The sequence below is a fragment of the Pholcus phalangioides genome, unplaced genomic scaffold (genome assembly GCF_987345545.1).
Source record: "Pholcus phalangioides strain wild (caught in Gottingen) unplaced genomic scaffold, Ppha-v1.0 ptg000042l_1, whole genome shotgun sequence".
NCBI classification, from domain to species: Eukaryota; Metazoa; Arthropoda; class Arachnida; order Araneae; family Pholcidae; genus Pholcus; species Pholcus phalangioides.
The window spans coordinates 11878998-11896559 of record NW_028301628.1 but is presented as its reverse complement, the minus strand read 5'-3'; the positions used below and the strand labels follow the sequence as shown (position 1 = coordinate 11896559).

The window sequence follows — 17562 nt, the reverse complement described above, 5'->3', positions numbered from 1 at the left end:
GCGGGTCTTCCCAAGTTTGACGTTCGCCTAGTGCGCATTGATTGTGGGAGGGGGGGGGAGTGGCCTTGATAAGTGTAAAAATGTGCCTTTTAGGCCGGGATTACACTATAAAAGTTTGATAAAAGTTATTTTATAAAACTTACAAAATGCAACCAATAAGATCATCAGTTGAATTTTTTCGAATGTAACCGATGTGCTTATTGGATGGATTTCTCAAGTTTTATAAAAGAGCTTTTATCAAACTTTTGTAGTGTAATCCGGCCTTAAAGACAAAAAAGTCAACAAACATGTTCTAAAATGAGCCGAGATTCAACAAAAAACACACACAAGACATTTTTTTTCAAACAAAAGCGGATTTGTTTTCATTTTATTTACAGCCAAAATATATGAGGTTACAAATTGGAAAGAAAAAAAAAAACACAACAACTGCAACAAGGTTAAAAACTCATCGCTTAAAATCTAACGCTAAAAACAACTGAACATGGGGTTTTGGAAGATAAACGCAGATTCGATTCACATAATCCACTACATATTAATCATCGGTTAGAAATTTTTCCTTCTCTCTTGATTTGGAAATTGTGAGAATGTATTTTCGAGGTGGGGTGATGTATAGCACTTCATTACAAGCAAAATATTCGATGAGTGCACTTGATGATGCCATTAACGATGATTTTTTCCTGCAGGTAAATATATAAAGAATTTTCGTTTTATGGCGTCAGGACGCGAACTCAACGGACATTTGGCTTCTAACGAAACACACGAATATTAGTTGTATTAATAATTTGAATTTGATTGTTTTGGGTTTTGATCGGGATAAACTTGTCCTCCGCTTGACCTCAGCCGCCCACGATGATCCAAAGACATTTTTTTCTTTCGAGTCTTGATGGCATATTTATGCTATTAGTGTACGGTGGACGATTACGTCTCCGCTGACAGTGACGTAGTCTGGTTTGGCACCATCCAGCCTCATCGGGAAATCTCCCTGATGGAGCCCGTTGATTGCGATCCGGAATTGTTCACCCGTGTAGAGGATGACCAAGTCGAAATGCAATCCCGGGGGCAGCAAAAGCCGCTCGTCTTTTACTCGAATCTCTGATCCCCACTCGTCTTCGTCCCTGGAGTTCAAGATAAGGACGGGATCTTTACCGTCCCATTCATGACTGTACTGCATTGCGATGTCCGCATCATCTGAAGAATCACACTGAAGAGTCAAGCAGAACCTGCGCGAAGGAAAAATAAAAATCTACATTTATGCAAAGAATTCATCAGCATTTGTGCAGCACTCTTTTTTTTTTTGACACAGTCTGTAAATTAATAGGTTTTGATCGAAAAAAGTCTTTTCATCCATTTCATTTGGCAGCTTGTTGAATTTATTCTGATTAAATATATACAAGCTGTCCGGAAAAGTACATACTATCTTTAAGATTAAATACAGGGTGTCCATAAAGACGTAAAATGTTTCAAAAATTCACGAAAATTGAAGTGTCTAAATGTGTTTGCAAAAAAGTTATTCTCAGGAAAGACGGATTTTTTTAAATTCAGTAAAAAATTTATTTCTGTTGATAGTGGGAGCTGAACGTAAAAAAATAATTGGAAATTTCCAAAAATCAGGGTCCTGTAAAATACAAGGTGTGCGATTAACAGCTCATTTCTGAATATTCCCTGTTACTAGTGCTTACATGAGGTTTTCATAGTGATATTGAGATTGGTGGATAAAATTGTGGTGAAGTTGTTTCACTTTAGACATGAATCACTGGCTGAAGCTTTATGAACGTTTAGGACACACAAGAGATCGAAGAAAGGTTCAGGTGTAATTCGCTTTCTTGCAGCGTCCTCTATTGAAAAACATTTGAAATAATTTTTTTGCAGTATGAAAAAAAGATCCCCCTTCTTAAAAATAAGCTTTTCGCAAACCTCATTAAAATTTTTCAATTCAAATTTAATTGATTTTTAAACTACTTATGAATTTATGGGACACCCTGTATCTTAAAGAGTTGAGTTGAAAATTTCAGCGATAGATGATACTGCACCGGTATGTCCAAATGTGTGTAGTAAGCTCTACATTTGATTTGACCAGACACAAGGTATCCTTCTCCTCTTATCGAGATCATGTCCCGCCGCTCTGTCTTAGTTAAAAAAAAAATTATCAGTGTGGTCAAAGAATACCTGAATCATGTTGGAAGCTGTGCATGCATGTGTTGTGAAACCAACGTGGTCTGTTTCTATGCAATGCTTATTATGTGTGTGCGGGGGCTGCCACGTGCTGTAAATTTTTTCAACTATGAGTGAAGTGTAATAATTGAATAATTGTATCGTTGTAGGCCTGTTGCGACACACAGGGTGTCCTGAAATCGAGAGATTCATTTTAAAAATGAGTATAAAAAAGAACAGAAAAGCTTCGTCTAAATATACAATATTGCTGTAGCATTGTGAGTTCTAGCACCCGCCTTTAGACGACGTTTTCTCTTTTAGGGAAAAAAATGAGGAGCAGGAATTGTCCCTTCTTTGTTGGGTGTACTTGGGGTGTGAAACCTCCTTCCCTATAATCTCCTTTGCATCGCGAACTGAACCGGCCGACCCACGTGACCTCTGACGACATCTGAAAAGTGGGGTTGAAGTGCGGATCCACGTAAACGGGTTTTGATGAAAATCCTTGAAGCAGGTTTTAAACTGGTTTTTTCCATTTCCCGTGTAAACGGGGGCTAAAGTGATAGAAATGCCCGTTTTGCTGAAGGAAAGCAGCAGATTTTTTGTCAGACAGAGCGAGAATTTAAAAACTAGTTAAAAGTTTTTCCCCAACAGATGGCGCTGCAATATGAAAAACTAAAATAATACACAGTAAAACTTCGATTAACCGTCACCGTCCGAACCAGGGCTCTGACGGATAACCGAATAGACGGATAACAAAAATATCTTAATACGGTAACGTGATTTCACTGCGGGCTTGGGATGAAAATAAAATCCTTTAAAAGTGAATAATACGTACATATCGTATTTAATTTTACACAAAACGCGATTCATATGAACTTCAAAATAAGGTCAGAATAAGGATATTGAAAATAGCGTCATTTATGTTGTATCTTTTCTAAAATCCTTTGACAGTCATGGCATTATAAGATGAAAGCAAGCCTTCGATAAAAGCTTCTCTGTAACGACGTCGCTTCATATTTGTTTTCAATTACTCCCTGGTCCATGGACTGGATAAGTAGAGTTGTATTCGCTGGGAGAAAGAGGCATGTAATTTTGACATCATCACTTTTGAGTTCACAAAAGGGATATGGCGGGTCATTGTCCATTAATAGCAGTGATTGCTGCGGCAATCGCTTTTCTGCCATATGAGCTCTTTTTCATTTATTTATTTCAATGCGTATTCACTGTCACAATTAGATGTCGGAACAGCAGCATTCTACCTTTTCCATTTACTGCATTTTACTTTTATATTTCATCTCATATTTTGTGAAAATTGTTGAAACACAAGTCATCTAGACAGATGTTAATATTAATCTTTTCGGTTACCTTTTGGGTTCTTTGGGAACTTCACCGGACATTCGAAGAAGACAGCCCTTGTCTAATCCTCCAGTGATTCTAGAAATAAGTGGGAGCTCCTATCAACAGAGATAGAAAAATAAATCTTAGTCATAGATTGATACAGAATGAATCGGTAGTTTGCGATTTGTAATTGTACAACACATTATATAAACATTTTATTTTTCAATCGTGAGCGCCGCTTATGCTTAGTTTCAGAAGAGCACTTACTATGCAACTCTGACGTGTTTCCCGAGAAATTAAAAAAGATAAAAAAGGGAACACAAAAAGAAGACTTATACAATGTGCTTTCATTTTTTTGATTAACTGTGGATATAGGATTTTTTTTAACTTGAAAAAACGATTTTTTTCTCTGGCTTTGATCCATTATTTCCGATGCATAACATCGATAGCATGGCTTCAAATTGTGCCTAGAATGATCATTTTTGTCGCACCACAGTCACTTTCTGCACACGAGGGATAATATTTTTTAGCCCGGGACCTACAATTTATTGCCGATTCCGAACGGCAGGATTGTTTTTACACTCATCGAGGGGTTGGCGCACCAACCCCTCGAGAAGGGTACTCCCTACGGTAGCAATTTTTCCTGCGGTCATGTCGTCGTTTCTGTTTTACCCCTGCGTCAGAAACGTTTTCTGACAAGGACGAATCGGGTATCGAACTCGCGACACCTCTAAACATCGTTTGGTACGTTAGGCGAGTATCTTATCAACCTGGGCTACCGCGCCGTTTGTTTTTTTGTGCCTAGAATTGCACCAAAAATCTTAAATGCAATTTGAATATGAGTAATTCGAGTGACACAGTTAAGATCTCGGGAGCACGAAATCGAAACGAGCACTCTTGGGTGCTTTAATGAGCTCCATGGTGCTCGAAAGTAACCAAGTTGGAGATGCCTAGTGTACTAAATGACTTGTAAACTTCATGATATCGATTTCACTTCATCATTAACCACGTCTATACTTACGGGTAAAAATTGTTCCAATCTCGATGTTCTGCTGTTGACCTTGAAACCATCCATCCATTCAGTTGGCATTATAGACTATATATGAAAACGAAAACAAATTCTGACCATATATTGATTGATGCATTAATAAAAATACCATCAAAGAAAAGATTTCCCGGATGAAAATATCCAACTGTACTGTACCTAAACGGAAGGCGGCTAGGCACGTAACTGAAAATTTGACATGTTCAATCTTTTTGCACAAGCATGCACAACTCCATTCTTGCCAAAACAAAGTACAAGCATGCTTTCATAAGTGACAGTTTGTACGCTGATGCAATTTACAAAAATTCACCGACAGACAATTTGGCACAATTGAATGAGTGAGTGAGCAAGTCAGTGACTAAGTGAGCGAGTGCGTGGTTAACTGTGCACATGATTGAACAAGTGAGTGATTGAGCAAGTGAGTGAACAAGGCAGCAAATGATGAGTGAATGGGCAAGTGAATGACTAAGTAAGCAATTGAGTGTGTGAATGAGCAAATGAGTGAGTGAATGAGCAAATGAGTGACCAAATGAGCAAAGGAGTGACCAAATGAGCAAAGGAGTGACCAAATGAACAAATGAACGAGTGAATTAGCAAGTGAATGAGTGAGTGATCTAGTGAGTAAATGAGTGAGTGAGTGAGTGACCAAGTAAGCAAATGTATGAGTGAATGAGAAAATGAGTGGTCGGGTGACTGAGTGTGGGACCTGGTGAGAGAGAGTGAGTGAGACCAAGCTAACTAGCGCTACAGTTCCGCCCAGTTTTGCAGTCCTATTTAATTTCGCATCCAGCAATAAAGCAGCCGCTCTCCAATTTTCATTTCCCTCGTCCTAGTGATCTCATGTTTGCGATGACAGACGTTTCAGTATTGCTTGTAGAAAAAAAGATTGCACATGCATGCATGCTTACAGTCACGAGTGCTGCCGCCTTAAGTGAATGAAGCAGATCAAAACTTACTTGGGCTGAGTCGATGATGATATTTTCTGTTTGAAGATCTCCTTCGATGAAAATGGTCGAGGCAGTCTTGAGGTCTTGTCGATGGCTGAATGACGGCAGCAGCTCTTTACCATCGACCCACGTGTCGAATCCGAGCGAGGACGAGGCGACGATCAAGTTGAAAGTTTTGTTTTCTGCGATCGGCATCGATTCTGCGATTTCTTCCTTACCCCATTCTTCGTCGAGACGACTGTTCAACGCTATTTTATTCTCCGACAGGCGGGGACTAAAATGGAGCATCACGTCGTCCGATTTACCCGGGCCACTTTGGACATTAACTACAAAACTGAAACGAAAAATAAATAAATGAATAAAAACATACTGTCGTTATCTTATCAAGAATTCACTGGTATTTTAACGGACCATGAATCAGACGCGCCAAAACGAAAGAAACATTGCTGGGGGGGGGGGGAGGTTAAAACCTCCGCCCTCTTGTAAAATTGATAAAGGGGGAGGCTTCACGTGAATCACTTATTAGTAGTACGACCACAGACTACTACTTCCACTTAACCGTACAAGCAACTCGTGAACTGAGGAATTTCTGACAAATCTTCACATGCCGAAATGTATGTATGTGTGGTCTTAATGTGTATGTGTTAGGGTTGTGTGGCTTCGTGCTCTTTTACTCCTTTACCGCACACCAACTCCGGTCATATCGCTATACAGCAATTTACTACCGATCGAGTTGGGTAGGAAATGAAGGCGCCATCTATCGGTGATAATCTCAAGTATGGTAGGGGAAGAACTTGTTATTCGTGTTCTTCCCCAGGATCGAACAAGCGGACCTGACGGCAGTTTCCATAGTGGCAGACGAGCTAAGTGCAACCGCGCCCATCAGGCCCAAAACATTTCGTGTTCTACTGGCGCTGCACTCGGTCTTCCATATTTTGGAGTGAAAATGCCAAATGATTGAATTTTCATGTTATGCAGGCATCGTGTCGAGGTGACGACCGCAGACTGAAAAAAATTAATGAATGTCTATATTTCAATGTAAATTGTATTGTTTTGTGTGTGTGTGAAGTAAATCACTTTTACTTCAAGTCTATGGCGACGACATGAAGTTCACAACAAAAAATACTCGTTTGCAATTCATAAAGTGATCAGCCATAAATGAGTTGTTTATTTAACCACTTTAAGATCGAAGGACGTAATATCGCGTTCAAACACAAGTGGAATGTATTCAAACAAGTGAGTTCACTCTCTTTTCTTCAATTTCTCCTGATGATCCCGAAGCTTTGTTGCAACCTTACAATTTTTTTTTCTTTTCGTTTTTTTGTACACCCTGATAGTGATTTTTTCCCCTCACATATGATGTATCTTTCTTATACGAATGAAAGAGAACAGGTATAGGGTGAGTGTGAAATAAAACATAACTTTGTACCTTTATTCTTATCACCTTTATCTTTTATATATATATATATATATATATATATATATATATATATTTGTGTTTTTTTCTTCCCTTTTTCTAAAGTGGGGTTAGGTTAGGACAATGTTACTGTATGTCTATTGCTGATTCGTCAAATAGGGAGCATCCGAATTTCTTGTCGATTCGCTTGTAAGCGAAGGGATTAAAACAAGTTTACAATATACTGCATAACCAAATAAAGATTTACCATACCTTTGGGCTCCAGGTGATGGGGCACCTTTTAAAAACAGCATATCGCCCACCTTCGCCTGCCCTGGAATGCTTAGACGATGGTTCCTCGGCTGCGAATCAGAAAAAACTCATAATTAACGCGTACCGTAAGTTTCATCGTAATTTTGTAAGTACTGTTAAGCATGTAGGTGAGAGAGGAAGTTATGTAATCACATACACACACGAAAGTAATGGATGCTCGGGATTTTTATTAAGGAAGTATCTTACCATGTTCTCCACTGGTATATGTATCGCCCGAACGGTGATGCTACCCTGGATCGCCAAGTGGGTGATGGAAGATATCGGGAGTCCGTCTCGTATCTTGAACGACTCGTAGGGAGATCCAGTAATCTCGATCTGAATGTGAGAAATTAAATATTTACACATTAATAGAGAAAATTTCTCACCTATCTGAAAATCTGTCAATTAATTAATTTATTTTTCCTTATAGTTGTATATCTATCTGTAAGTTTTTATTGTTTTTTTTTTGTAAATTTTAAGCTAAGTTTAAAAGAGTAATTTTAATAGTAAACAAGTTTGAAACTTAAGTAATAATTTGACTTGAAAATGAAATTTTGGGATGACCTAATGTTTTCAAAGTTGTAGAATAAAGTACCCAGTATCTCTCTTTCAATTTTAATTGATTGGAAAAAATCTAGAAGATTGGTAAACGTTGAAATGAGTGAATCAATATACAAGGCGTGACTGGTAATTCAGAGGAACCACTACTCCTTCCGAAAGTGCGAACAGCACGACGCGCCGCATGTGTGCTTTTTTCTCTAAATTTCTCAGCAAGTGTTTGTTCACGCAGTAACTGTAACGTAAAAAGTTATTATTCCATTGGTTGAAGGAGCAGAGTATAAATATGAAATTCTGTATCAAATTGTGTGTGGGTAAAACTGCAAGAGAAACTCGAGAAACTCACGAAATGCTGTGAAATGTGATCGGAGATGAAGCTGTTATCTCTCAAGACAGTATTTCAGCTTGTGGGTCGTACTGAAAACATCTGATTTCGTCTTCAGTAACAATTGAGTGCAAAAACGTGGCATCTTCATCTGCTGTATCGAGGAAGTTGCCGCACGACACCATTCACTGTTGTTTTTGTTCCTCGCATAGGTGATGAGGGACTAACCTACTTGGTAAATCCTAGAAAATTTCAACTGGATCTCATTTTTGTGAGGCCCCTCTTCTCTTGAGGCCCCCGGCCGTGCCCGGGTGGGCCCATGCGTCAAGACGGCACTGAAACTTCGGTATCTGGAATTGCAAGATGGGTATCCAGACTTCATGTAGTTATGTGGAGTGACGTCTCAACGGATGAGCCAACAAGCCTCGACTTATATAGGGGAATTATTGAAGACCTAGATTCATTTTGAAAATATTTCTCTCGTACATATGAATTTCCATCAGATAATTTCTTTCATTAAATATGGGTATTCATAAAATCGTTTCTTTTATTGCATACGAAATTTTCGATTTTTTTCCCTGTAAATTATTTCTTTCATAAATTCTGGAAAAAATGAATTGTCTAATTATTTCTTAGTTCTAAAACCATTTTCGATAATACTGAAACTAATTTTCTTCAATTATTATAAACTAGTATATGAATTTTCATCAAGTACGAAATAATTTCTTTCAATAATTTTGAATTTCTTTCTTTCAAGAATTCTTGATTTTATTTGAGCATTTCGGTAAATTCTATATACGGTATATACAGGGTGTCTTGAAAGTGCTAGCACGGCCTCAACAACCGTCCGTCGTAGAGGTATGATTCCAATTTAAAAAATGCTTAAAATGCGTTAAAAAAATTACCCTGTACCAGTTTTCAGGGTGAAAATACAGTGTGCAACAAAATCAAAAAATCTAAATTTTTATACAGTCCCCCTGTGTTCTAACTACTAATTAAAAAGTTGTTGCCCTGTCTTTTCAGATGTTAACAAAAAAATTCCATTTATTCGAATTTGTAAAACGGAGGAAATTTGGGAAAGAACTGCCTTAAATACGGAAAAACTGTTTTATTCGCATGTGGAACCGTTTCTTCCCAAGTTTCCTCCGTTTTACGAATTCGAATATCTCTGTGAATATTGCACTCAGAAACGTGGAATTATTTTGTTGATATCAGGAGAGACAGTGCAGCAACAATCTAATTGGAAGTTAGAGCACAAGGGACTGTATAAAAATTAGTTTTTTTTTTATTTTGTGACACTGCATTTTCACTCTCAAAACTGGTACAAGGTAACGTCTTTTCAAGCATTTTTGTAATTGAAATGATACCTCTACGAGGATGGTTGATGAGATAAAGGCCGTGCAAGCACTTACAGGACACCCTGTATATATATATATATATATATATATATATATATATATATATATATATATATAGATAAAGATTATTATATTATTATATCTATAAATATTATTTATATATATAAATAATAAAAAGATTTTTGAACGTTAGTAACTAGAGGTTCTTTGTGCCCCCTCCAAATGTCAGTCCTGTGTACGCCCCATGAGCTCAATCGTAATGAATACGTATACACAGTAATTACCTCGAAGCAGTCCAAGGATACGCATATGACGAGTAAGAAGGGAGTGGAGACGGGGAACGGTGATACCGATCCGGGGTGCTCCTCCACGCCCCATACAGAGGATCTTCTCGCATTGTATACCACCACGGGAGAGTGTCCGAAACTGGCACTGAGGTGAAAGTATACATCGGCGTGCTCCAAGTCAGCCCCCCTCTGGAACCTAACGGAGAAACTGAAGACAGAAAAACAATTAATATCTCGGTTTGACTAATTACAGGAATGATAGCAATACGATACAATATTACTAATAAATTTCATTCACATACACACATTCAATTGATATTTTTATGCTTTATTACCATTCACTTACCATTACAGTAAGTGAATGGTGCAATCGCTCACTTACCATTACAGCCAGACCATGAATCGGAAAATGCGAGATAAGGTATAAATGCGTAGAAAAAAGTCATAGTCATCAAGAGGGTGTGCCACCTCGTACCATTGGACGCTGTCCAATGATAAGGAGAAAGGATCAAAAGAAAAGGATGAAAGAGTAAAAAAAAGGATCAAACCGAAAAAACCAACCCCCCCCCCCCCGGTCCCCCTCGGGGGATATAAGCTTGCTACCACAAAGGGTGTGAGCCACGATTGGCAAAATTTGCAGGCTTAATACGGCTCTTTCAATCAAGAACAAATTCATTTTGTATAAATTGATCATACGTCCTACATTACTTTACGCAGCTCCTTCCTGGATGCATGCTAGAAATCCTTATATTATTGCTCTTGAACGTTTCCGAAACGTAACACTCCGAAGTTTCACCACAGGTCCCCCTGCTTCATCAGAAATAAGCATATGCGCAGAGATACCAAGATTGAATCTGTATCATGGAATAGGCCAAAAGGCTCTCCAGAAAAACTGCTTTTTTCTCTACACTACTCTGACTGTGAGAGAGAACATCTTCGTGAAATTTGCAATTATAATAGCACTGATACTTAAGACTCAAAAGATAAGATAAGACTCAAAAAGCCTAAAAATGTTTTCGAGATGTCCAGACCCAATACTCCGGGTAATGAGATGAATCTTAAATATGTTGTCATCATCCCTATTCTCTTATACCACCCATGGCTTCAATGTACTACTGCATTTAATTTGCAGGGCGATGATGTAAGGGGCGGGGGGTATGAGCCGTTAAATTCTCATCTACGGCACCTCCGATATACGGGTGAAGGCTCAAGGTGAGCCATTGTGGAAATTCCTTGGAAGACTAGACACACCCTGCTTCTTTCCACAACACCATTTATAGCAGAAAGCCTTCACGCGAATCTCCTGACGTCACTGAAGAAATTATTTTACTTGTAGCCATTGGATATAGCAGACAGACGCATGCGATACCTTTAACTTTTTTTGCAGTATATCCAATGAATATAGGTGAAACAAATTCTTCAGTGACGTCACGAGCTTCGTGCGGATGCATTCTGCTATAGATGGTATTGCTTCCCATCGGTCTGCGCAAACACAAACCCACCGAAACCAGGCAGAAAACAAAATAAAATAAAAATAAAGGAACAGCTCTCGATGTAATTAGATATTTTTTGCCCTTCGTTAAGGAGCAACCAAAAAGTTAATGACTAACTTTCGTTAACAACGAGGAAGTACATCCCAAGATACATCAAATTATATCAGAAAATAAATTCATCATCCGTTACATCCTGTTTAGTCGAATCACTTTCGAACTCTCAATATGTACACATTAATATGTATTAGGTCTTGGAGAAATGATTTTGGTCAAAATATTGGCCATAAACAACATTTCAATGATCATGATGGACCGATTTACGTATTTATACAAATACAACGCCACAACAGGCAAATTGCCCAACGAGGTGGCTGACTTAAGAACATCATGGATCCCCGAGCCATTTTTTGGAGGCCCTACCTACTACTGCTACACCACATCCCCCTCCCCCCGCGGAACCCCCAACGAATTGGTACATGCGGGAATGTGCGTGTAGTGAAACCTGACGTGAAGTTTTTTTGTTTTTCTGTAATACTTCTTATGTGTAGTGCTGCCATCTGCCACCAGTTTTTCTAACTATGAGTGAAGTGTTATGATTGAATGATTTATCGTTGTAGGACTGTTGCTCTCTGTGGCGAGACTTTTTAACGGGGAGATCGGCTCGCATTTGCGCCTTGAAGTTGGGAACCACAGAAAACCAACTTCAGCCGACCATCACTGTGGGATTCGAACCCGGATCCTCGCATTGCGAGTCCGTCACTATAAACACACGACCACCACAGCGGTATTTATTGGATGAAATACCATAGCTTCGAGAAGAAGAATTATAGGCCGGTAAGAAACTACAGTTTCGTTCAACCGGGGCAAGGATGCGTTTTAGTGCCCCCCCCCCCCTCCATAACGTCGGAGGAGTGATTAAAGGCCAAATTCACTGTTCTGAGCACCAGACCTCCCACCGCATGAATTCTATTCCCATAATGCAAAATGCATGTTAAAAGGGTAATTTCGTGCCCAGAGTATCAGGCCCTCATGCGTTATAGCTCTTCCCGAATAACGTCGGTTGAGTGATTAAAGGTTGAATTTAGTGTCAAGAGTACCACATATTTAATTTACACAGAATTTGGACGATTATCCTTAATTTTCACTATGCTTAAAAGATCACTGTCTTGGATAAATAGAGTATTTAGCTCCTTAAAAAGTTATGCTTTGAAAACTTGCATCAAATACAGTCTGGAACAGAAAATTGGATGAGGTGAGAGAATTCATTCACTCTTTGAGGAGTATAACATTGAATTCTCCCTGCGACGTATAATCTTTAGTGGATCTCGCCCCGATCTGGGAACTGTAGTTTGTCGTTTTGGGGGATTCACTTGTAAGAGTATTTTTGACTTAAAAAAAAAAAAAATTAAAATAAATAAATATATATATATATAACAGCAAATTTAACCCATATTTTGAATATCTGGATACTATTTTTTTTTCCAAAGTTTTACTTGAATTCTGTATACAGTTTTCGCTACAACAGAAATTGACTACATGCAAGACTGAATTTGATCTGTCTTTGTAATGGCTTCAGAGATTCCTGTATTTTTTGTTGTAAACACGTAGTATACGACATTTTACATGTTTTTTGCTCTTGTGAATCATTACAGGGAATAAGATTTTGTCATCGCTCAATGTTCAATATATCTCGATTTCAGAGGAGGCATATTTGATAGAAAATGAACCACATAAGATCATTAGATTTTTAGATCTTCTTAACAGGCCCGTCATTTGGGGGGGGGGGGCTTTTGAAAATACACTAAAAATGGTATATATATATGCAAATATATATATATATATACACACACACACACACATATACGTACACTGAGTACATGTGCTTTGCCCCCCCCCCCCCGGAAAATGTTTGCCCCCCCTTCCGGAAAAGTTGAAAAAAGTTGCCCCGCTTCTTAACGCGATGATGGTTTTGAAACCCTGATTTTTCCCCCCCCATAAGCTGAGAATACTAGAGAAAGAGAGCAAGTCATTTATGGGTATATATATTTTTTTATTTTTTTTTGTAAACTATTACAATACTTCTGACTTTTTTAAATGTTATCTATTGGTATAAGTATTTTGATTCATAATTGGTTTTTTTAACTGCATATTTGTCATATTATTGCATGTGACATTTTCTTTTTAATTAGCTTAGTCTTTCTTTTGCACAAAATACTTTTTCCCCCCTCCCTACGCCCTTTGCCACCCTTGGTTGTTTTTTTTCCTCTTTGTACTCACCTTTGTAATTTTTTTTTCTTCTCTTCGATGTTGCCTTGAAACTATGTATTTATTTGCAATGTAAATTTTTGTACAAATTCTGGGTCTCCGGCCTAAACGATAAATTACTATTGCATTTTCCGCATGCATTTTAGCCCTCCTCTCACAACATCAGATGAGTGATTGAAATGTAAAGGTGCAGTGCCTAGAATGTCAGACCCCCGGGCGTTTTAGCTCCTCCCCATAATGTCGTATGAGTGATTAAATGGTGAATTCAGTGCTCAGAGTATCAGACTCAAATTCATTTCAGCTCCTCTCCTATAACGTCGGATGGTGAATTCAGTGCTCAGAGTATCAGGCTCAAATGAATTTCAGCTCCTCTCCTGTAACGTCGGATGAGTGATCACAGGGTGAATTCGGTGCACGGTGTACACAGTACCGCATGTACCCCTCCCCCCTTCCAGTTGCGGCCCTGATTGTAAGGAAGTATGAAGGGTTCCCGATTCAATTCACTGTAGTAGTGTTTCTACTTCAGTAAAGAGTACGTACTACAATTTTTTGTCTTTTTTATACGTAAATCATAATAATGTTTCTATTTACCCGGCCGCATCCTTGGGTACCATCCCGTGTATGTAGACCTTACTCCCACAGCTGAGCCCTCCGGGAATACTGCAGGCATGAGGCAGCTTCTGTGGCAAATAAAAAAAATAAATAAAATAATAATGGTGATTGGAACAGAAAAAGGGTAGATTAGGGGGAAAAGGACATTTGCTTTTTTTAGTACTCAAGCCCCATCAATTGAATTATAGAAACAGATGTTATAGACCAACTGGTCAAAGGTGAGTGCTGGTGAAGACTTTTTTTAGTGAATTATTATTAGATGTTAGAAATCTAGGTAAGGAAGATCAATTCAAGTGTTAACCAAAATCAGGATTTTTTCTGGTTTCCACCCACTAATCCGATCTATCACCGTTAGTGAAATTTGCCGCAGTCCTATCCCCCGATGAGGTGAGTTGCGTCAGAATATTTTGTCGGGAGAGTGTAATAGTTGTTTAACAAGTGCTGCCATCTTTTATCTGAGTTTTACAATGTGGGATGCCGGTGCAATACTGCGAGATTTTCTTTCGAATTTTATGAATCGAAATTGTTTCGTGTTCTTACTGGTGCTGCCACCTGTCTCCCATATTGATTAACTTTATTCAGCAACAGAGATGCGCGCGAGCACACGCACGCACGCACGCACTCACTCACACACACACACACACACACACACACACACACACACACACACACACACACACACACACACACACACACACACACACACACACACACAACTTGAAAGTGACAACTTTAGAAGTGAGATAGTAAATGCTTGAATTTTCATGTTATGTAAGTATCATGTTGATAGTTTGCCTGTTCTCCGCGGAGTGACTTTTTCAAAAGTGAGACCGGCTGGCATTCGCGCATCAAAGTTAGGAAAAAACCCGCAGAAAATCAACTTCAGCCGAGACCACCACTGCGATATCAACGGTATTCGAACATGGATCGTCATACTTATATTATGCGCATATTCTCATACTCCCCAAAGGAAAGGGGGAGAAAAGGGAAATGGCTCAATCACAGCCTCTTTCCTTCTGATATTGAAAGTGAAATCAAAAAGCTGGCTCAGCCTACAGGCAGTTGATCTGACAGGTTGGTGGGGAGTGGAAGACATGTTTCTAGGAGAAAAAAAACTCTTAGGCGCTCGTCATTGTCGAAAAAAGGTTTCAAGGAAAAGATATATCTCGTAATTGCCAAAATACAAAGCATTGAGTCAGGCGTGAGGTCTCGTAAATGCCACTGCGAAGGTTAACTAGTCAGGTACTTTCTCTGTTCTCAGATTTTATTCATCTTCAGCCCCATTTGCCCATATTTTCCGTTGTTAAAAATGATTGTCGAAGTGGGACAATGCATGCCATCACGGGGTGTGCAACCAACTGACTTAACGAAATTGAACATTCCTAAACCATTGTTTTCACTTCCTTCTTGGTTTAACAATTGTGGCTGGAAAGACGTGGTAGGCTGTCTTTCTGGGTTTGGGCTGGAAGGAACGAGAGGGACGCTGGTGATCCAATTCCTGCCAGCCAAACAAACATTTGATTAAAGGTTGCATTTGAGTAGCAGTATGAGACTTCGCATTGTCATAAAGCAACACGACTCGGTGTACAGCATGTCCAAGAGTTTACTTTGAAGTGCGTGCTCAAGTCTGACAATGTAGCGTCGTTTATTATTGATTCTTTGTGCCATGAAGCTCGCTGGAAAAACCCTGTGAAAATTCTTCTCTTTCAAGTGTTTCCAAAGAAGTGAAACAACGGTTAACGGATGCTTATCCTGTCTTCTATGACACGGTTCTACCGAAGCTTGTCCACTCTTCCGTAAATATCAATCGTCAATAGAATTAGAACAGCAACTGTAGATATCAGAATCTGCGAAAAAGAAAAACTTTCCAAATGTTGCCTTTGCTAGTTGATGCGAAGTACTGAGCACTGCTTATATGAAATATTATTTTTTTCCATTAAATAAATTAGTATAAGTATAGAGCACGTAGAAAGTAAAGGGTGTTCATAAATTCGCGAACAGTGCAAAAAATTAAAAAATAATTTTTAGTTGAAATATTTGGATGTGGCATGTGTGAAAAAGTTACTCTCACGACGATGATTGATTTTTTGGTACAGAAAAAAAATTAGTTGAAGTTTTTGTTAATAGAGTGCGCTAAAAATCAGTCCGGCTGGAAAGTAATGTTAGTGAAGCTTCAGCCAGCGCTTCGTGGCTGAGGTAAAACAAGTTGACCAGTAGTGCTTTATCCACTAATGTCAACATTACGATGGAAACTTTATGTATCCACCAGTAACAGAAAAATTTAGAAATGAGCTGTTATTTTGATTTGTTTTCGTGCAGTGCTCTCTATCGACAAAAGTTGTGACAAAATTTTTTTTTTCCTCTACCAAAAAAATCCGCGTTCTTAAGAATATCGTTTTTGCACTTCACATTCAAATTCCTCCAATTTTTATGAGTTTTTAAACTATTTACGAAATTATGGGACACCTCGTACTTCAACCAGTTTATGCCGTATATTGTACTATTATCGGCTTGCACGTATGCAGAAAAACAGAAATTTATTTTTATTAATATCAAGTGTATTAATGTGAAAATCATTCGGTAAGAAATTTAATGAATTCAATTTTTTTTTAGATCCAACAGAACCGCCCAATTCACTTAAGACATTGATGGAGGTCTGGTTATTTGCAGAATATGAATCCTGTTCTTGGTGATGGAGTGGAATAAAAAAAAAAGCTACATTTAAAATGACTTTTGCGCAACTCTCGACAGTATGTGGTTGAAGTTATTTTTAACTTAGACGTCAAAAGTAGAAGATGAGGATTCATCATTTCCGCTTCGGTTGAGGAGAAGAAGGAGTTAAGAAGAAGAAGAAGAAGAAGAACAGAAAAGAAAAAACTAGCTTTGCTTCCCATTGCTCTTTTTCATGTTCAAGCGAAAGAAGTCATACCCCCCTAATGGGCAATTCAACAGGTATCATCGTCTATTGAAATTCAATGTAAAATATTTTCAGTAACTGAGCGCTGAATAAATTTTTACTAATCGGTATTTTTTTTATCGTTGACCATTTTTGTCGCACCATGGTTATTTTCTGCACCCGAGAGCTAATTTGACCGAGACCTAAATTTTATTTCCCGGTTCGGAACGGCAGCGTTCGACATTTTGTTCACTGAGAGGTTGGTGCGCAAACCCCTCGCAGGGGAACTCTTTGTGGTAGCAATCTTTTTCTGTGATCATGTTACCGCCGTTTCTGTTGTACTACTTCGCATCAGAAAAGATTCTGACAAGGACGAATAGAATATCGAACCCGCGACACCTTTAAACATACTTTGGTACTTTAGGCTGGGCGCACACCGGTTAGACACTTGACAAGATTTGTAATACGTTGATTTGTATGACGCAGCGTATAGTCAGAAAGTTTGAAACGTTGCGTCATACAAATCAATGTGAACAAAAATGACCAAGTTTGTCTAAAGCTGTCTTGTCTTTTCGTGTC

The 17562-nt window shown here is 38.6% G+C and overlaps 1 protein-coding gene across 2 annotated transcripts in view; it reads right to left on the bottom strand.

Annotated features, from left to right (window-relative positions):
• Positions 1 to 355: 355 nt before the first annotated feature.
• Positions 356 to 17562, bottom strand: part of LOC149064477 (galectin-6-like) — an 80257-nt gene continuing 63050 nt past the window's right edge. For both annotated transcript variants that reach the window (XM_089255364.1, XM_089255365.1), the window contains exons 2-9: positions 14067 to 14155; positions 9715 to 9925; positions 7397 to 7525; positions 7151 to 7239; positions 5491 to 5815; positions 4511 to 4585; positions 3517 to 3605; positions 356 to 1220 (exon numbers count right to left, since the gene is read on the bottom strand). In XM_089255364.1, the coding sequence (XP_089111490.1) occupies positions 893 to 1220; positions 3517 to 3605; positions 4511 to 4585; positions 5491 to 5815; positions 7151 to 7239; positions 7397 to 7525; positions 9715 to 9925; positions 14067 to 14155 (1335 nt within the window). In that variant the 3' untranslated portion in view covers positions 356 to 892. The remainder of the gene's footprint in view (positions 1221 to 3516; positions 3606 to 4510; positions 4586 to 5490; positions 5816 to 7150; positions 7240 to 7396; positions 7526 to 9714; positions 9926 to 14066; positions 14156 to 17562) is intronic.